Source organism: Dermacentor albipictus, chromosome 2, assembly GCF_038994185.2.
Source record: "Dermacentor albipictus isolate Rhodes 1998 colony chromosome 2, USDA_Dalb.pri_finalv2, whole genome shotgun sequence".
In the NCBI taxonomy this organism is placed as follows: Eukaryota; Metazoa; Arthropoda; class Arachnida; order Ixodida; family Ixodidae; genus Dermacentor; species Dermacentor albipictus.
In genome coordinates this window covers 87,729,758-87,751,709 of record NC_091822.1, presented here as the reverse complement: position 1 = coordinate 87,751,709, position 21,952 = coordinate 87,729,758, and the positions used below count along the sequence as shown (strand labels likewise).

Here is a 21,952-nt window from a genome sequence, read left to right as displayed (position 1 = left end):
CTCACAACATTAGGTGCCTCGAGCACGACGGCCATGTTGCCAAGTTTGGCTATATATAGCGAAATTAGGCTGCAGAAAATCTGCGACTGGGCTTTGTTTGGGCTAAATGTGGCGCCCTAATCCAGGCTCCAAAGGTGGCGGCTCTCATCAAGTAGAAACAAATCTGAAAGGCTATGTTTCGGCTGGCTGAAGCAAGGTTTAGGTACGGGCTAGTTGGTATTCCATTGCAAACATCTCATTGCACAGAGACAGAGGGACCGAAAGAATGACGAAGACAAGGTGACTCGGTTAGTAAGCCGTCAATTGCATTGATACAGAACTTGCTTTTCTGAGACCCCACATGCGCGCTAGTTCATCTTAAGGAGGCGGTCATGGTTCGTTTGAATTTTGAAAGTGTGGCTTCATGCTATCGAGAGAACGCTTTGGTTTTGGCGTCTTGGTACATATGCTTGTTACTCAAAATAAACAATACTTGGAAGTCGGCAATCGTCTTCGTCATTCTTTCGGTCCCTCTATCCATGTACTCACTGTAAGTGGTGTTTGCATTAGCTGGCTGAGCCAGCAGTGCGGCTGCGCTTGTGTGCATGCGTGACAGCGATTATACGCCCGCATTAGTAGGAGGCAGAGGACAAGTGCGGCAGTAACTATGAAACAGTATTATTTTGTTTATCCAGTTGATGTCTTGCCATTCATGTTTTGCGAAGTGTTAAAACATATTTCTGCGATAATAGCTACGGGTTTTTGTGGTGTCTTGTCCAACTGCTTTTGTATTTAACCAGTCAAAGCGGAAGCAATCTGATCGAGACGCGAAACGAAGCTGTTACATATGGTGCGCAGTTAAGCATGTTGCCGTAGCCACGCGTGCGCTTTTGATTTCCGAACCACAGAATAAAACGCAAGTGCCCAATAATACAGCAGCCGCAATGCTAAACAATAACTATGTTGTAAATTTTTTACAGCCACCCTAGTACATTAATCTCAGACTACATCTGAAGTACCAAGATTTTACCGCCAGGCCTGGCCACTTACTGGTTTTTGAGACTTCTTTTTGTCCATTTAAAATTATAATCCCTACTTAAATCGCAAAGATCGTGCTGGATTTGATAACTATAACTCATGGTGCCACAAAGTGCGCGCCTGCGTTCATTTTGCCATTGTCAATGCAGCGCTGCTTACACGGTGGCAAGGAGTCAAGCTCCCTATTGTTCCCAAGCTCGCCGGACCGGCTGGTCACGTGGGTCGCCAGAGCGTGACGAGGGACAAGGTGGCCTCGGTGAATGGGGCGAGTATGGAAGACGAAGCGGCGTGGTCGTGCACCGAGAAAGCTGTACATGCTGTCGACAGGCTGAAACTCCTAGACCTAAGTCTTCGCCGGTAGATCGATAGATGGTGCAAGTCCATCAAGATCTTCAGCAGCGATGAGTGCCAGCAGCCTGACGCTTCTTTAGGTCTTGGCGAGCACCCCACAGATAAGCCTCGTGTTCTAACCTGCTCTCAGGACTTTCCGCCCGACTTTTTGTGAATCGCGTTTCATCTTTCATTTAATTATTCATGGCGAGCTGATTTTTGTATAGTCTGTTAGTGTAGTGTGTGCCACGCTTATTGTCCCGTGTATTTTTCATTTGCACAGCATTTTTTTTTGTGAGTATTGTAAATTTCCACGTGGTGGGCTTTGAGTCGCGCGTCGCGTCAAAGTGTGTTGCGTGTGACCTGCAAGTCTTACGCAACGCTTTGCACCCTCTGCTTGTAGTTTGCTTATTCCTTCTTTTTATCACGTCACTTGCATGACTTTGGTTTATTAAATTGAGCGCGTATTTTTAAGTAGCCTCCTGTCTCGATGTCTCTGGTCCACGGTCGATCAGGCGTGGACCTTACCGCCGGTCAGCCGTCCAACCATCCATAAATGCACACGGTGTGGGTTTGTTGTCGCCTCATACCCTCCGGTTCGGAGAGTGCAAATACATTACCAGCGATTTTTGACAAATGGTCATTTCATTTTCAACAACGTCTCACAACACATTCTAGCCAGCTGTCAGTCCCTTTAAGCATCGCGCAAGTTGTTTTTTGTTTGTTTGCTTATATTCGAGATTCATTTCTATATGTTTGCCCTCTGCAGTGATTCGCTGGAACTTGTTTCCTGGGCCAGCCAAAAAGTGTTCTATGTGCAAGCATGATGTCGCTGTTCATGTCGAGGGTCAACCGTTACAGCATCACGGACATTTTGTTACGACGCATTATTCAAAAAGGAATTGCCGCAGGCGAATGTCAAATACAAATAAAACTGAAAATAATAATGGCTATATTTGGCTACAATTTTTTTTGCTCTTTTTTGTGTTTGACAACATTTGGGCTACAATTTCTCTAGCTTTTGGCTATGCCGCCTTGCGCCCAACCTGGCAACACTAACGACGGCAGAAAGCGCACTTCCTGCCCACTCTCATCTCTTTTGCGCGGGCGAGATTGAGCCACGATTATTGGCTCCCCTTGCACGCCTTCACTCGCACATACAGCGTAGAGCGCACGGCGACGATGTTATCGCCCTTGCACTTTATATGGAGCTTCACGGCAACTTACGCAATGCACTAAGGAGTGTCCATATAATCGCTATCATAATAAAAACTTCTATCGGTAAACCTTCAAGCCATTATTACAGAAAAATGCAATAGCCCACCTGTGCCTAGGAGAGCTCTCGGATACTGCAGTGTCTGCAACAACTGGCTCTACACGCACACTGGTGCCGTCTTTCCTGCTGACGCTCTCAGACAGTCCACCACTAGAAGCAGCTTCCGAGTTCTTTGGTTTCAGAAACCTGAAATGATAGAGGCCAGATTGTAAAGCTAGAGTCTCAGCAAGTTACCAACAAATTTCTGTACAGTGAAACCTCGTTAAACCGTAGTTAACCGGAGCTGGAAAAAGTACGTACTAAACGGTAGTACTGATTAACCGAAATAGCATTTGATCAACTTACCTGACAGAAATATAACTGAGAGAGAGTGTGATGACGGGGGGAAAAACATGCAGCATTAATTCACTTCGCGCGACAAAAGTGCCATTTTCGTTTGATGTTTGATGCTGCGGTGGCCTAGCAGCGATGACAGCGGCCTTAAACTTGCTGAAGCTATGAGCCAGCTTTTCAGCCAGTCCCCTCTTCTTGGCAAACACTTGCATGGCAGATTTCTCGTTGGCGTTGCATATTCTCCGTGCACAGGCGCAGTAGCGCTGCAGAAGTTGTGGGGCGCCTTTTTCATTGCGGGATGCTGTTCTCGTGACGATTGCATTTATGAGGCTGATGTAACGCGCAGCTTCTGCCACTGTCGGGCCTGAATCGCCCGTGCTGTCGCTTTCCGTGTCGTCCTCATCACTCTTGCTAGCCGATACTTCGGAAACCACAGAGGCAACAATGGCGAAAAGTCGAACCTCGTAGCTAACATGTCTTTGCGATCGCAGCAGCGCTGCTGAGCAACTTATTCGCATTCCAAATACCACACACTGTAGTCTACAGCAGATCCCCGTCGCGTGCCAGCGCCGACTTCTACGTGTCACGTTCGATAGCACGAACGATGTCCAATTTTTCTTCTATGCTGAGCATCCGGCGTCTTTTTTATCCGAGCTTCAGCAGGACGTCAGCCCTCGCTTGCGTGACGTCACAACGCTCTCTGGCACAACGCTGAAATGATGTTGATGTGGCTTCATGCGCGAAGCCACAGGGCGCTTGGAGGCCGGTGTTCCAATCTCTGAGGCCTGTTGTTCTGCCAGGCCACCCGATGGAGACGATGCACCGCCGTGTTTGTGCGACGAAAAGTGGAAACACTGTGTCTTAACCGATATGTACGCAATAAACTGGTACGGTTTATGCAGATACAATACACATTATGTTCAATGGCCGCTGCGTCGGGGGTTTATTTCACTTACTACTTTTAAAATGAAACTACTGTTTAAATGAGTACGGTTCAACGAGGTTTTACTGTATCGGTTATGTTTCTAGCCTCTTTTCGCGGGCCAACAGGTGGTACTGGGTATATGCCCTAAGGGCCATTGGTCGCCGCGCTGTCCCGAACATATATTTGTGCGTGTGTAATGTACAGCGTGTTTCAGCGAACACATTCAAAAATTTTTGTAACTGCCTGTGGCAGATACCATAATTCCAGTCAATGAACTGGTCTACTCTAAGAGGCGCAGACTTCTTGGACAAACGATGGAAGTGCACAACCGAATAATTAGCTAAAAATGCACTAATAGGTTTTTATGTTTTCCGTTCCCTTTCATTGCCCCTTCCACCTTCATTTTTGCTATTTCTGAGCTGTGCTACACACCTAAAAAAGCCCTACAAGACGCTGTCAATGGCCATGACGTTTATGCTAGGTGGGAACTTCGAGGAAGCGTCACGACTAGTCTTTTTTTATTGCGCTTTTTCTAGTTTACCAAGGATCTGACCGTGGTAAGGGTGGTGTTCTCGTTATCGCTGAAGGAAACTTTACTGATACTGAACAAATCATTTTTTTTTTGCCTTCGGTATCTCTTGGCAAATGCCATGTAGGTGAACAAATGCAGGTAGTCTGCTTAGAGGGTTTGCAATGACATCATCATAGTAGCAATGATTCGGTACTAGCCAGCATGGCGATAAGTTGCATCTGCGATAGCATGTGAAAAGGTGGTGTGATATCGTAAGTTTAAGTTAACAGAAGGAAAAGCAAGAACACGAAAGGCACGTTCGCAGTGAGGTGTGGACACGGTATGAATTCTGGCAGAGACACTAGCAGCGTTCTGGCAATTTCGTTATCAAAATGAAGGCAGGTTACCCACCGCAGTGAATAGGATGCACCAATGTCATTGTGGCCGCCATGTTTGGACTAAGCATATATAGAAGCTGCATCGCTGATGATCTTTTCTTGCTTTTGTCTTTCCCAGCTGCTACGTCACATTTTCGCGGTACCGAAACAAACCACATAAGCCTCCCACGTATATTATGTTCCCCTTCAATATGTACCAATTCTGTAATGTACCCCCGTCATACGTTGTGTTTGAACACGGCAGCCAGGTAACTTTAGTGACGCAAAGGAAAACTTGCTACAAAGATTATAAATGTATACACTACCACACGCGACCAACATGTTGCAACAAATGACTGATACATTGCAACAAGCGACCAAAATCTGCAAAGATGAAGTTTGCACAAGCATATCAGGAGAAAACATGCTCGGAGAAGTTCATGAAGACTTGGGTGAAGCACCCAAACAAGTTTGCACCATTTCAAACCTACTGGGAACCGAGCGCAGGCTACACTTATTTTGGGGCTGGCCAGAATGCATATTCGCGGGTTCTCCTTAGTGAGCTTTGCCGCAGTATATCCGTGTTATGCGGTGAATGGTACTAACAGTGGAAAGGCGCCACTATCAAGGAACATCGTACCTGATGCTCAATGCGTCATCACCGAGCAACGAGCAACGAAATGTCTAACAACTGCACTAGCAACCATTCAGGGCTGTTGCTGACGTCGCTGTGGCTATTTGCGGCCTTCCGTACTGTTGCCCATTTTTTCCATGGTGCCTCGAAAATGAATCAATGCAGTTTTACTGTAATGCATTTGTTATACCCTACACACCCTCATCAATTCTATCCTGTACGGACCTGGCGCTCTTTGGTCATAATTGGCCCTTGCGCCATAAAACAACAAATTCATCAATTCTATCCTGAATGGTGAACTTTTCTGCATGCCATTTCGCACATGAAAGCTTGACATGTAATCAAATGGAGGCAGGGTGCAATATAACTGTACAGATGTGCGGTGCCATTATCGTTCCCCTCGAACCACAGTTTGAGAAAAGCACAATGTCTCATTGATAATAAATTTTCGTTCATGCAGGTCCTGCAGCATGTTATGCTGCCAGAAGTTTAAAAGGAATCATTAATTTCTCATATTACGACCTGTTACTAAACTAGGTGTGCCAAGGCAGCCTTGCTGTACGAGTTGTTTGAGTTACCTTTAAGCGGGGGAGTTTCAGCACTCACATGACATGCAGCTCCTTTCTTTTTACTGTGTCGGCACTTATTGCAAGTTTCATGCCACGTCCGTCACTAACACCTGCATTCTATTCGTAGCCTCCATATTTGTTCAAGGGTTTCATGCCATCACTGCAGCGAGGACTGAGACATTGAGCAGAAAGCTCGGTTCAGATGCCGTCCTCACGAGAGGTGAAGTGCAACTTTTGTCATCCTTTTCAGCCAAACTTTGTACTATGGTAACTAGCGTGCCAAAACATTACTAATGCAATTTTGCTTTACCTAGCTTCCAGATTTCTATGCAGCAACGTCCACAGTACAGGACATTGTGGCTTTAAAACATTCTTTTTTACACTTACATAAATACAATAAATATGTTACTATAATTATGTATTCCTGCGCGGTAGTTGTAGTGTTAAAGCCGACTTTCATGGAGCGAACTCTTGCGCTGGTCGAGTTTCTGGAGAGCATTGATGGGCGGTGAACCGGCAGTTTTTGGGGCGGCTGTGAGTGGGCAGTGGGCGCCGAATGTTCGTCGCTCTTTCGCTCCATGGAGGTCCACCTTTAGTGTCCAAAATGCTTTAGATGTTTCTGCCACAAGAATAAAACAGGGGTTAGATTCTGCATGAATCTGCGTCTACAAGTCCTAAAAAGCAATTCATACTCAATCTTTATTGATTTAGTTAATTTGAATAAGTAAATAAACAAATATATAAATAATAACATCTGATATATCAGACCGCCAGTAAGGCTAGAGTGCCCACTTGCCGCTGAAGCGCTTACCTGAACTTTTCCATCCTGCACATTATTACAGAACAGAGCACGACTACGGTCATACAATACGTTTTTCGACCACGATAATGCGCTAGGCACATGCGATCGAGAAGAGTACGCACCGCCACGATTGTTTTTCCGGAGTACTCCCCGCCCATGTCACGTGAAAATGTCAGCATGCACACAAGTTTGCTCTTCCAGTACCAGCAAACCTGGCGGGTCGTCGCACGGCACATCCACAGCTGTCACCGCCAGCCACGCTGCGGCGACCTTCTTAACCGACTTGTTTGGCAGCGCATGCCAGTGGGGTATATAGCACCGTTCGAAACATATGGCACGCTGAAGAACGCGCCACCGTTCTCTGCAGCACACCAGCAGACGGCATGAGCGTCATGTTTAGCTCTGGCAGCATCGTATTTTCCGACGTCGCTCCCCACCAGCTAGATTTTGTTACGTTTTCCCCTACACCTACACTACGCAATCGGAAAGCAACAAAGCCTGTCTCGGGTTGCTCGAGCACAAGAGCCCGGAGTACATCGGTATTCGAGTGCGCACGCCAAAAACTTCCCCGACAAGATGCCCAACACGAAAAAGCTGCTGACAGAGGGCGAATTCGAGAAACGCGAAGGTAATTTTGAAGAAGCCGCAAAAGAAACGAAAAAAAAACCGACAGTGCATGTATTGGGGCGCTTTGAACCCACCAGCTCTGCGTGCATCGGCGTCTCGTGCAGGAACAGTTTGCGCACCGCTTCGCATCAGGTAGATGTCAAGTATAGTTTACTCTACCAACCTTTTCAGCGAGTTTGGTTCGTGCGTAATCCCGGTTAGCAAGTTTTTCTCGTGTTTCTTTTTTTTTCGAACGTAGGAACGGGTTTCAACTGTATACCATGCTACCCAGGTAATGTCCTACATGTGTTGTTATTCATAATTAAACTAATTAAATGACTACCTTTCGACAAGCGCCACAGCCTATGCCAGCACTGAGTGCTATTACAGTCACATACCGATAATTTGGACTCGACGGACACCAAACAAAAAATCTGAATCAAGTGATTTTATTCACATAGTGGAATAAAAGGGTGCCGTATTATCAGATAGTCAATTTTCGGAGATAACTTCAGTTTCGCGTCAGTAGCATAAAGCATGTTTCATATGCAAGCGACGGCGTGCTGGTGGTCGCGGCGACTGAGGGGTACCGCGGCGCACAGATGCAGTTCCATTTCACACGCTTCGTTTTGGCGTGACGCGTGCCGCTGTGATGCAAAGTGTTGCTTGTGCAAAGTGCCCATGAGCCACGGGTTACGGTGGTCTTCAACAGCTGTGCCTTACTCCACATTTCCGTGTTTTGACCAGCTTGAGCAGCGGGCTTCATCGGTGCATTAGGTTGGTACTGAGCATCCGTGACCTTGCAGAAAATAAAAATACTGCATGTCGAACAGCTATGTCTCTTTTAGCCCTTTACAGGCGACGGCTTGGAAGTCTTGCTTAAGTACACGCACAGAGAATTAGCCATATAGAAGCAAAGTAATTGGTTGGTTCGTATTTCTGCGATTTGAGCTTGAAGCACATGCGGCTCTGCTAACCGTTCTTGCTTTCTAATGTCAAAGCGTTCGCGGGCTGTCTTGGTCACACAGACGCAAGAGGCCTATGGACGGCTTTCAAAGAAAGCTCGCGTTCCTTTTCGCCTCTAGGCGTTCATGTAGAAAGGCGGCGACTCTTGTATGGCGACCCTCGGGGTACGTGACTTTTTAGCTGAAGAAACAAGACCAAACAAAACTACGAGCACGCTAGCTCGACGTTGTAAAAAAGAAAGGGCAAACCCCTACATGAGCTCCGAACAAAAATTATTCAGTACTGTTTTGGGCTGTCTGTCCGGAGCCATATGGAGTCACTATAGGGGGGGGGGTAGGAAGAGGCAGAAAGAAAACATGTGCAAACAATATGGCTCCATAGAATGGTACTCGTAAACGACACGGAAAGAAGCGGCACTTCTGAGGCACCAATGGACATGGCCGATTCAAGCGATACGGAGTTTTACTTTACAGAAATATGCGTCAAATGCGACGACGAGTACCTTCAGCTTCAGTCCGTAATTTCTTCCCTAAGAGTCGTCCTCTTATCTTTGTTGCGAAACTCCTTCATTTTAGCATCCCAAACAGGTGAACGCTGCACAACTTTCGTGATGAACAGCTCAATGAAGACAAGGCAAGACATTGCAAACTGGCAGCGGACGTCGTCCACTACAAGTGTTGTCTGCTAAAACCCTCTGCTCGAACGGGTGAGTTCTCCACATCGCCCGCACTTGGGTACACGCCTGTCACCTGATCTCAATGTCACTGCCAACGGGCACTACGCCATTGTTTACCGCTCCCACCGCTCGCGAATTTTTCAAATGTTAGATCATGATTGCAGCGACATGCGCAGATTGGAGAACTGGTATTTGGAAAGGAGGCTTGCTCACGTGACGGGCACCGCGCCACTTCTGGCTCAAAATCACTTGCATGACGTGAAACAGGCTTAAGACGCGGCGGCTTATGCGAGCCACCACATTCTTGGCCCAGAGCCAAGCAAGCTACCTTTGTTTGTCTAGTGCAAGACGCGTTGGCATCTACGACCAACTGAATTCCTTGCATATTTTAGGTGACCAGCAGTAGACACATCGGCGTCTACGAGCCACGACATTCTCAGCACAGTCTTGAGCACATCACAGTGCAGAAACGCTGCCACCCTTTGATGCCTTCAGTACTATTCAAGCAAAACATCGCGAAATTGACGGCATCTTCGAAAGTGATCATTCTAGAATATGACCAAAGTTTGTCAACGCATTGCTGCGCACACGTGCGCTTGCCTTTGGGCTAGTCATCCCGCGGTTACAACTTGCTAGCAATCGCTTTTATACTATTCCTATATTTTCAGAACGATGATTCGCACGCATTATCAATGGAACAATGGAATCAGCCGGTCATGAACAGTAGACGATAACAGTGGCACAGAATTGAACGGAAGGCATCGCTACGAAATCACGGGCCCGTATCTCGACTATTTTGAATCTGTTGCTGCAGGTAGACGAAAGTATACAGTCAAAGCATGCCCTGAATTTTCATCAGCGATTATCATCAGCTCGAGTAGGTTTTGCTAGCTTTGGTTTTGTGGAAGCGCCGGCCACAAGGCCGACGAGTATGCCCGCGACATATCGAAACAAAAAATATTGCCATTTCGACTAAGCACGATGGCCAAACTGGCACACATTTGTGCAGTTGGAGTTCAAATTATCAAACGACCAGCTGTAAGCTATCCAAGATTTTGATCATCCTGATATATTAATTCTATGGGGCTAGTGGCGGTGCCTCGGGCTTCTTCAAATAATCAAGCATGTGCAAATAATCAGCCGGCGACTGCGTAAAAGTGCTCCTGGTGCGATTATGGCTGTACTAACAAAATTGAAGTACAGGTCATTGTATTAGCCGAAGAATTGATTTCTGCAGGACAAAAGATGCTTGCACGACTGTAGTACCAAAAATCAATTTAATATGCATTCGGAATGTATATTCGGAATAAATTACCTACTAGCTCAAGCAACCACCCTAGTTCGGCAAATTAATTTACAGCTTGCAGGTCTCGGGCAGATACAGCACGGTTCATCGACAGACTGACGATCAGTCAAGTACTTCACACGCACTTAATTTACTAGATTTCAGTGCAGAAGCTCTAGATAAGAGTGCCATGAATGTCCGAAAAGACAACTCACATCAAAAGAAGAAGAGCATCTGGAACTCTTGGAGTAGAATGTGGTGGGCCAGAAATTCCTGTGCTGGGCCGTTCCCGCCCAAGAATGGAAGTATCACCAGTGGCTGTTTGACGAACTGTACTTTCAGCTGTCAAAGCACCCGCAGACGCTTGCAGTGTCTCTAACTGGCCAGTCACCTGGCCTTGCTCGGTGATGGCACCGGATGGCGGCAACATGCCACTGCTATCCAGAATAGACATGCGACCATGAATGTCATCATCTAAAAACTCAAAATCTACTTTTAACGCGATAGCGTTAAGGAGCTCGTGTCGCAGAAAAGCCGGTGTCGTCGGCGTCGGTGTCGGGTGTCGGCGTTTGCGGCGTTGACCGTGAGCGATAAATCACGGCAGGCGCTTCACACTCATTGTACAATTCGCAGGCAGGAGGAGACAATTGAACATGTTTTTCTGCATTGTTGGGATGTCGTTTTCCTCTGGGATGTGCTCCAGCGCACAATCAAAAAGGATTTCCCCCTAGATGCGTATGGGATTCGCTACTTGCCAATAGAAAGTGATGATGGTACCCCATTCGATGTGATCATGCTTTTGGCCCTGCATAGCATTTGGAAATGTAGAATTGCGGTAAGGCATGCCGATCTCGATGCAAGAGCGGCTCGCCAGTATTTCAAAGAAAGCATACGGAACTTTGTAGAGGAACAAAAGTTGCTGGAGTGCATCCCAGAGTGGTTGCCACGAGTGGAATTATTATTGGCGATAACGGAATTTTAGCACAAGCGCAGCCGCACAAGTTCTGCGGTTGTTTTCAACATATTGTGAGTGTGCCTTTTGATTATTTGTGAATGTGTAATTTTTATCCGGGCCAACGACCGGCAATAAAGAAAAAAAAAATAAATAAAAAGCAACTTCCAAGATTGGCCCGGTGGGAATCGAACCAGGGTCTCCGGAGTGCGAGACGGAGACGCTACCACTCAGCCACGAGTTCGATGCTTCCAAGCGGTGCAAACGCGCCTCTAGTGAATGCGGTGTTGCCTTCGAAACGAGCCGTGGAAAGTTATACTGCGGTGTATATCGGTAATTATGAACATGTAACGTACAGAAGTCACAATTACACGAGTTGCGAAGTGCGTTTCCGCTGCATTTCTTCTGCGCTTTCCGCACACGCAGAGCCATCTTGTGGCAAACACAGAAGACCCCCTCCTCTCAATGTACGGCGCTGCCCCGACAGGAGGCGCGCCGCGCGCGCATTGGGACCGCTGCCAGGCGCGTCGCGGGACTCCCTCTCCCCTGACGACGCTTCGCCGTGCTTCCGGTTTAGATCACTATCTATCTCTCTGCCCGTGCCGATCACGACGTTTCGCTGGCGTAGATCGTTTCCCCTCCGAGACACCGAGTTTTGTGGTTCGTTCCGTTCGCTCAGGCGCACGTTTCGTTGCCGCGCCGAACGCTGCGTTGCTCGACGCTCACCGCGTGATAGGTGGGCGCTAAGTCCGATGCGGGGCGCATCGTAAGTGATCGCTGTGCCGTAGCGCATTGTCGACCCCTTGGCGGGTGGACGGGAACGCTGTCGCGTCCCACTCTTGAAGGCGAAGCTTAAGCGTCCTCCAATTTTTGATATTGTTTCTGGCATTACCATGCCCCGAATGAGAGGAAAGCACAGCAGAGTACAACTATAAAATTTGCACTCATTACTTTCGGGTTTATAAGTAGATACACCAAGGCAAGATTCGCAACATTTAAACAGCATAAAGACACTAGACACAATGCTCACAGTGCAGCCTGCACTAAGTGACCATTTCTGATCACAAAGGAATTTTGGCCCTTATAGTTTCTTATAGTTTTTTGTTCTTAAGAAGCATGCAACCTTTCTTTAAGCTACCGATATCACTTTGAGGCAGTTCATCTTGGCACTCGGGTGCTTTTCCCATTGTCAAATTTGAAAACATCCACTGCACGGCAGTATTCTATAAAACCTGTAGCTCCCGGTGTAAGTGAGAATCCCATTCTAAAATGCTATCCGCATCTCTCATTAGTACAAGGTTGCATAATAAATGTCAATGGCCAGTTTTCTTAAAGCGACTCAACCACTTTTGACGAAAGTGGAGAAATGCATTTCAAGTTAAAATAGGGCATTTCAGAAATACCTTGCCGCAAAAAGTATTTCAATGCGCTCAGCAGAAGCCGCATTGTCAACCAAACGCCCCCTTCACGGTGCTTCCACTCTTTCTTCAATGCTTCACACAGTGAAGGCTACAGAGGAGCGGGCCGTGCCCACAACCCTCCGACCACTGAATGTAACCGTGGGGTGCACTTCAAATTTGACCTGGAATGTTACAGTAGACGCTGCTACATCAGATTGTGGCACCTACGACGTGCCAAGAAGTCAAACGCAGTTATCTTCAGCGAGCCGCAGTATGCTGAGCCAACGTATTCGCCGCGGCACCTCGCGGCTGCCGCGGTATCTGCCACGTAGCTGACCGCAGCTACATGAAACTGTAGTGCGTGCAGCGGTCGGTTTGTGCATGACAGGGCTTCAGTGCGTGCTCGCGCTCATATGCTCCAGTCTAACCGTACTACATGGTGCGGACCGGTTTTGTCTTGCACCAGCTTGACCGAAGGACAACAGCCACATCCAACCTGCACAATTTGAAGTGCTCTCAATAGCTCAACACGAAGTGGAGTCTTCCAAGGCGCCTAACCAGGAGCGACCAGGAGCGAGCGCGTGCTGGCAACCGCGCGTGTTGTCTGACCTTAAGTTTAGCGTGTTTCGAGGTAGTTGAGCATTCAAAACTAGTCGAAATCAGCGAGACCTGACAGCTACGACACCGACAAGCAAGGTAGCCAAACATTAGTTCGTACGCGGGCGGTTGCGGTCGAGGTTGCGCAAACAATAGTCGGCTTTCTGGAAGTACGTAATTATCAAAATTCAAAAGTATAAATGCGCTTACTTAAGCGCAATTATTAAACTTCGTCAATGTGTATAACAGCCTAAAAAAGCGCACTCCCAGTTGAAAATGACAACAGAGGTTGCGTTCAGTACTACCGAAATTTCTGTTGTACAACAGGATTTTTCTGTAGTAACTACAGATTCCTGATGGAGCGACAGACTTTTCTGATGTACAACAGACATTTCTCGTTGTGTCTACAGAAGTACAGTCTGTCGTATGTCTGTTGTTACAACAGAAAGCTGAAGCTCTACAACAGATTTTTGTAGTACTACAGAAAAATTTATCATCACTACAGGCACCCTGTTGTCCCAACAGAAATGTTCCTGAAGTAACCCGAAAAACTTCTGAAGTGCTACAGAGAGCTGTTGAAATACTACAGAAACCTATTGTGGCAACAGGCCCCCAATTGTCACAACAGAAGTGTTCCTGAAGTAATGCGACCAACTTCTGTTGTACTACAGAAAAATGTTGTTGTACGACAGAAACCTATCATTGCAACAGGCCCCCAGTTGTCATAACAGAAGTGTTCCTGAAGTATTGGACAAACTTCTTTTGTACTACAGAGAACTGTTCCACAACGGAAACCTATCGTCGCAACATGTACCCAATGATGACAACAGAAGTGCACTGAAATTGTGCGATGCGACAAGCTTCCGTAGTGCCCAGTTGAAAAAGACAATAGGAATTCCTGGCGCAACTACAGAAATTCTGTTGTACGACAGAAGTTCTTGACATTTCTTAATTAAGCGACATTTCCGACGTTACGACAGAAATTCTGATGTCGCAACAGAAGCATTCTGTCACGAAGGCCAATAGTTATGAAGTCGCAACAGAAACGTTCTGTCGCGATAACAAGAGTTCTGAAGTCGGAACAACAGCTTTATATCCTGACAGCGATTCCGACGTTACGACACCAATTCTGACGTCGCAGCAGAAACATTCGGTCGCGACGGCCAAAAGTTCCGAAGTCGCAACAGAAGCGCTTTGCGTCGCGGCCCTTTAAAATTGTATGTAAGTTTCGCATCGGTGGTGTGCACTGTACTTTTCTCTTGAGCAGTATTCAATCGCGCTTCTCTGAAGCCGGCAATGCTGATGGCACCGACACCGGTATTAAAGTGGACGTGGCGAATAGTTATAATTGTGCCGTGACGACGCGGCACCAGCAACGCCCTACCGGCCTCCTCAAAATCGGCCGCTGATCAAAATCATACCATCTGCGGGAATGGCTGCGTATCCGTTTTTTTTTCTTTGGTAAGATGTGGCACACAGGCCTGTGGACTTACATGTGCTGTTACACTGACACATTTGTTAATTTCCAAGGAATATTTCACAAGCTTATGCGAAGCGGTAAAGAAAATTTGGGTTGTTCCACAAAATTGCGTGAAAAGCTGTCTCGCACGGGTTTCATTAATCTGGTACAGTGCCGCCGTGAGAAGCCAGTATGCTGTCAGAAAGAACTCTCATCCACGAATGTTTATGTAGCTATTTTGCATTGATCACACGAATTATATGCGCGCTCAAAAGTGTAAAGTACGAGAGACAACTGTCGAAACTAGCAGTAATAACCCTAAAAGTCAACGTTGTCTATTTCTGAATTTATTTAATATGGATATCGTACATCAAAATCGATGTTCTAGCACTTCACGATGTACCTGTCGATGGTACAAACACTCTTGCTCTTCTAGAGATGCGGCACTTGACGTGGTGGAGTGATAGCGGATCTTGGCTCTTAAAATGCAAATGTAAGCATCAGCGCATCAGCACGTCGTACTATTGACATGGCCAAAATGTACACTGGAAAACCATGGCAGGGCTGGTGCAGAAGAAGAAGAAGAAGAAGCTTGTTCGAACGGCCACGTTTGCGATGAGCTCCGCTGGAAACAGCGCATCGGCCCTCGGCCGAGGATCGCACCCACCGTCAACTACTGATTCCGGTAATTATAAAGTCGTTCTCCCTCGTCTACCGACCGGCAACACCGTTCTCAATTCAGTTTTCCTGCATGCTGACCTGGCAGGGCGGCCGTATCGGGCCCCGGACTTTCGCGATGCTCTCCTTTCAGTGCTAAATGCAACTGATATCCTCGGCGCTGGACAATACCAGATGAGCCATTTGTGGTTAGTCACATGTGTTAGCAGCATCGCGAAACAGAAACTTGTCGACAAAGGCGAGTTGCTGGTGAAAGGCCTCAAATGCCTGGTCATAGACCCGGAATGCAAGAATATCAAGATGAAGCTTCTTTGGCTTCCCCCACACCTCGAACAGAGACGGATTGTTGAAGCGCTAGAGCCATATGGCACAGTGCAGTCCATCACGAGAGAAATGTGGCGGTGTGACGGCATGGAGGGCTGGCAAATGACCAACCGAGACGTGGCGTTCACATTGAAAGATGGGGTTTCTGCCAGTAATCTGCCACATCTATTGAGCATATATGGCCACCAGTGCCATATATGTTGATATATATATCTTGATTCCTGGCCGACCACCACTTTGCCTCCGGTGCAACAGAGTTGGGCATATCCGGCGACACTGTAGAACACCGCGCTGCAGTAACTGTCACCGCTATGGTCACCCTGCAGATGCATGCATCGGAACCTACGCTGACAAACTTCGTGGAAATAGACCAGCCGAGGATGATGCCATCACCGATCATCTAATGGACGTGAGCGAAGTTGTGGACGCAACTGGCGAAACACTCCCTGACACTCATCGACCAGAACAGGTTAAGCCGTCATCGGCTGACATTAGCCTTAGCCAGAAGCCTGCGAGCGAGGATGAGACTAAGGCACCTCACGACGAACCAATTGTGTCTTGGGCAGACTCTCCACCAGTTCAAGATCGCCCACCGTCAGTGGAATGTGGATCGATGTGCGAGGCCGCCAAGAAGCGTCCAGCGCCATCCGACAATCCATCGCCCTCGGCAAAGGAGGCTCGTGTTCCCAAGGTGTAAAAGTTGACAAAACCGCTCCGGGGAACACCTACACCTGCTGATGTCCCTTGTGTTAACGTGCACCAAAAAGTCCATAGTGCATCACCTCATCAAGAAAGGAGTGGTGCACCTCTGGAGCAGCGTTTAGACGCTGCACCTACATAGGTAATCATGGCGGGCGCTCTTCCCTTCCATTTCGGCACTTTAAATGTCCGTGGCTTACGAAGTAAGCGACGGCAAGTACAGCTTCTTCATTTGTTACGTAATAGAAAATTCGATATTGCTGCTATCCAAGAAACAAAGATTGAATCCGACGAAAACACAGAAGTAGCTTTATCTCCATTCATATCTGACTATAATGTTTGTGTCAGCCATGCAGTAGGCGTTTCCGCAGGCTGTATGTTATTTGTTAGCAAACATTTACAATGTGATTTGCTACATTTGTTTACAGATAGGGAAGGGCGCCTAATCTGCTGCGATATTGATATCAGTGGCACGAGCTTTAGATTTGTGTGTGTTTATGCCCCGAACAAGTTACGTGAGCGCGAGTGTTTCTTCTTATCTCTAGAACATCATTTCTGTACTGATCGTGCATTGGTCCTGTTTGGAGACTTTAATTGTGTATGTAATGCGCACGATCGTACGTCACTGAAGCTGAGACATGATCCAAGTAGTGATGCGTTGCAACGCCTGATATGTGATTATCAGCTTGTGGACATTGGGGAAAATGAAAAGGCGGGATGTCGATATACGCACTTCCAGGGTACCTCGCATGCAAGGCTTGACAGAATTTACGTTTCAGTTAGCGCGCTACCTCTTATTCATGGTTACACTGTGCATCCTATATTCTTTAGTGACCATTGCCTAGTCTCAGCATCTTTTGGCAGCCGTCGGTACCAAAGTCGGCGTATGTGCTGGGAGCTGTGGAAGTTTAATAACCAGTTACTTTCGCGTGAGTGTTTCTTAAATCGTATCACTGACCTTATAGCTCATGTGTCTTGCCGCCAGGACTTGCCACTCTTTGCTTTGTGGGAATTATTCAAACAGGAAGCTAAAATGATAGCTATCGAAGAATCATCCATATTAGCGTTTGAAAAAAAGAATAATTACAAAGCACTGTATAGACTTTTGAGTGAATTGCATGAGCTTGAATGCATACATCCGGGTCAATATATAGATGATATTCATAAGGTCAAGGCACAGTTACAAACTTTGAACGCAGAAAAATACAGAGGTGCATAGTGCGGGCGCGAGAGCAGCGTTTCCTGGAAGAACAGCCTTGCAGTAGGGCCCTTGGTGATGAGCGCCGACACGCGCTGTCTAAACAAATATTAGAGATAGAGTACGGTGGAGTCATTGTTAACGAGCCTACTCTAATAACTAAAGCATTTTTTGAACATTATCAAAAACTATTCCGAGACCATATGCCATTGGATACAGATGCTGCCAAAAAAATTGTATCGTTGCTGCCCCAGTTAAATCAGGATAAGTACGATTATACAAACGAAACCATTGATATCAATGAGGTAACTTCATGCATCGATTCGTTAGCGAAGGGCAAAACGCCCGGTCCGGATGGCCTTACTGCCGAATTTTATCAGTGTTTTCGTTCCCTCTTATCGCCATTATTACTTCAGGTGTACCGAGAGGCCTTGGAAGTAGGGTACCTAACCGCCACAATGTACGAAGGACACACCGTCCTTATAGCCAAAAGCGATGATGAAAAGAAATTGCAACGAGTTGACGGATATCGGCCTATCTCCTTATGCAATGTGGATTATAAAATTTTTGCTAAGGTATTAGCTAACCGTTTGCAAGTTGTAGTAAGATCTGTGGTCGGTGATCATCAAACATGTGGCATCAGGGGGCGGTCCATTCGGTGCTGGAGTGTGTAGCTGAGGGGATTGGACAGGTGGCAATGGTACAGCTAGATCTGGCTAAGGCGTTCGACAGGGTAAATCACTCATTCCTGTTTACTTTACTAGAGCATATAAATATCGGATCTCTGCTCCTTAGAGGTGTCCGGATTTGTTATGCTAATGGCTCAACGCGGCTTATAGTGAATGGCTCTCTCTCCGATCCGATTAGGCTTTTATCATCAGTACGACAAGGATGCCCCTTGTCACCGCTTCTGTTCTGCTTGTATTTAGAGCCACTTTGTATGGGCATTCTTAAAGAACAAAATTTCCAAGGGTTTAAATTACTGACTAATGAGGTTCGGGTTCTTGCGTATGCAGACGACGTGGCCTTTTTCTGTACCGATAAAAAGAGTGTAAACACTGCTCTTGCAATTACAGAAGAATTTTGTGCTGCTTCTGGTGCAAGCGTTAACTTTGAAAAAAGTTCAAGTTTTTGGTTTGGGTTATGGGCCACAATGCCATCCCATTACGCAGGAATCCAATGGAAAGAAGATCTGCGTTATTTAGGTGTGCCTCTCTCGCAGTATAGAAATAGCAACCCTCATTGGTCGGGAGAAGTTGGCAAAATTCAACGTAAAGTGAATTCATGGCGGGGGCGGAATCTGTCAGTGTTCTTTCGTGCTGAAGTGTGTAACGTTTTCTTAGCTTCTCGTCTTATGTATGTGCTGCAAGTACTGCACTGCTCAAGACTTCGCCTTCAGGCACTGCACCGCGTATTTGCAACATTCATTTGGAGTTCGAGCTGTGAATGGATGCGGCGCGACAATCTGTTTCTCCCCCTTGAACGCGGTGGTCTAGGATTAGTACACCTCTTCGTCAGGCAAATTGTTTCTCGCCTGTTTTTTTCTTTCGAGACAGTGACCATCCGTTCTTGCGTGAAATGTTGCAACTGCGTTTAGTTCATTATGTTCCTAACATAGTAGTGTCATCAAATGTCAAAGATGTCCCACAGGCTCCTTGGGGCTTTCTCAAGGAGGTTGTTGACACATTTCTTTTCTTGAAAGTTAGATTCAGCCTGGAGTACGTGTTCACAGCGAGTCGAAAAGCAATTTCTGCGGCACTGGTTGACTCTATTTTCCCAGATCCTTTGTATCGTGCACCTTATTTAAACCGACCTTATCAGGATGTACTTAAACGCGTCCGAAAAATGTGTGTGCCTCCTGGAGTAAAAACATTTTTCTTTAAATTACATTCGGAAACACTCCCTGTTAAAACTTGGTTGAATTCGAGGGGTTGCTTTGTGCCGTGGTCAACAAACTGTCGGCTCTGTCCACGTGCCGAAACCATAGATCACTGTTTTATAGACTGTAGGGACGCTGTATTTTTTTGGGATATTCTCCAAAGGACGCTTAAAAAGGACATTGACATGACTCCATACTCAATTAGGTTTCTACCGTTTAAGGTTACAGGTGGTCCTCCCTATGACATGCTCATTGTGCTTGGTTTATATAGCCTGTGGAGAAGCAGACTCTGTGATCGCCATGCCGAAAGCCCGCGAACTACAAAATCCTTCTTTCGCGAAAGTGCTGCGTATGTAAGAAGTGTGTACGCTGTGCAGGAACCTCCGCCAGACTGGATGCACTTGTTGGATGCATGTGTGCGTTTGCCTGATTTTTAGGTGTCTAGTTGTGTCCACTCAGTAATACACCTTCAGTTTTCTTTTCCATGTAATAAAGAAAAAAAATGGCAGGGCTGGTGCAGTGGTAAGATGCAGGGCTCGGAATCGTGAGGTGCCAAGTTCGAATCCCAAGCGAAGGCGTTTTTTTTAATTTTTTTTTACTTTTATATTTTTCTTCTTTTGTACTAACAAATTTACATAGCCTTAAGGATGTCTCTGTCAATTTTTAATTAAATATTGATCAAGAACTACAGAACTTTCTACTACAGGATTTCACACTACAAACAACAGACCTACAGACACCAGAACTACAGAAACAACGTCCCAAAATACGATATACTGTGAAAATTTGCTGTTGTGTTTTTCAACTGGGCTGATTCAAACACCCTTCTGGATTTATGTCAACTGTTAACAGTTAAATAATGGGATTTGAGCACGCTCTGATTATGAGGTACGTTGTAGTGGGGGACTGAAAAATTTGGATAACATGGGGTTCTTTAAAGGGCCCCTCACCTGGTCTGGCCATTTGAACTCACAAGCGCAGAGCATACATTGCGCGATAACAGCCGTATCTGAGAAGTATTACATCGCTACGCGCCGCGGAAAAACCTCAAGTTTCAAACCAAATGCCGTTTTCCCTTCTCCTCACGGCCGCCACGCTTCAAGCCGGTGGATGACGTACACGTGCTAGTGCGCCTACGTACACGCGTTTGCACTGCGACGTCCCTCGTGATGACACGTGGCTTCGAGACTTATTCAAGGGAACACCAATTATTTGTGTAATATGTTGCTTGAATAGATGAACTAAAGATTACAGAAATGATAAAACACACAAACCGAATGTCTGCATGTTTTTATTTTACTTTGCACCACAGCAAGAGTGATGTACTTCCGTTTCGTCTGCTTGTTCCCACGTGTCGTGCAGGAGCACGCGCAGACACCGATACTGTCATTTTCTACCGTCTTCCAGGGTGGGATCACGCTCTGTGATTCGCTTGTATAAGCCTCATTATTCGTGTAGCAACGACTTAAATCGCTAGTCGGGTGTCCTTGGGCAGAGCGCACAAAATTGCGCGCTGCTCGAAACTAGACAATCACAACAGCTCGCCCGCAATGCCATCAGTGGAAGTGCGCCACACAGGGAAAAAAGAACGAGGAGAATAAGAAATGAAGGCAAGGCCCGTGACGTATGCAACACGCGATCCTCGAGGTCTGGTATGGAAGAACGGCAGGTACAGTGAATTTCTAGTTCACTATAATGCAGGGAAGGAATTTCGCTTGCAGAGGCTAGACGGGGCAAGTGAAGGGAGTATCTCGCTTGGCAGTGGATCTCGCCTGCTGAAATGATGGGTTCGCGGCACTGAAATATTCCTATCTCGGCTAGTATTGAGCCCATTTGAAAAATTTTTGCAGGAGAACGCTCCCTAGAGCACACGTAACAGCCTCCAGCGTATAACCAAAATTTGCCATGGGGCCTGGCGAGGGGCCACTAAACGTGCACCTAAATCTATATACACGGGTGTTCGCGCATTTCGCCCGCTTCGAAATGCAGCTGCCATGGCCGGGATTCGATTCCGCGGCGTCGTGATTAGTAGCCCAACACCATAGCCACTAAGCAACCATGGCGGTTGATGTCAGCTATTAGCAAATAGTAGCTGTGCATGGGAATCTGCTATATTACGTTCATAAAAGACTGAGGAGCAGGCTTCTGTTGAAAAGAGCGTTTGGGAGTAAGCTGACTGCGCGCTCCACTTGCGAGCTCCATGCACCGCGCGCGACCACAAAACTTGGCAGAAATGTTCATGGGAGAGCATTTTATCTGTGGACTATGTTTTTGCACCAAGTCCGAGGGGTGGTGAAATGTCAAGACCCCTTTCACATTTTATAATTCTTTTCTCGTTTTCTTTTATTTAGGCCACTCAGTAAAACGCAGTAATGTTGTAATGTACAAAGTGCACATTTAGGTCGAAATAGATTCCTTAAAACATTCCACTGCCTAGTCCTATTTCTGAACAAGTCAAA

At 46.6% G+C, this 21,952-nt stretch overlaps 1 protein-coding gene and 1 pseudogene across 9 annotated transcripts in view; one reads left to right on the top strand and one right to left on the bottom strand.

The window, feature by feature from the left end:
* LOC135900944 (serine-rich adhesin for platelets-like) overlaps positions 1-21,952 on the bottom strand; it is a 213,448-nt gene that overhangs the window by 12,817 nt on the left and 178,679 nt on the right. For 8 of the 9 annotated variants that reach the window (XM_065430568.1, XM_065430563.2, XM_065430562.2 and 5 more), the window contains 2 exons: positions 10,523-10,744; positions 2,672-2,809 (listed from right to left, as the gene is read on the bottom strand). In XM_065430568.1, the coding sequence (XP_065286640.1) occupies positions 2,672-2,809; positions 10,523-10,744 (360 nt within the window). The remainder of the gene's footprint in view (positions 1-2,671; positions 2,810-10,522; positions 10,745-21,952) is intronic. The other variant, XM_065430566.2, reaches the window with a different exon arrangement.
* On the top strand, positions 15,431-16,414 carry LOC135900966 (uncharacterized; annotated as a pseudogene).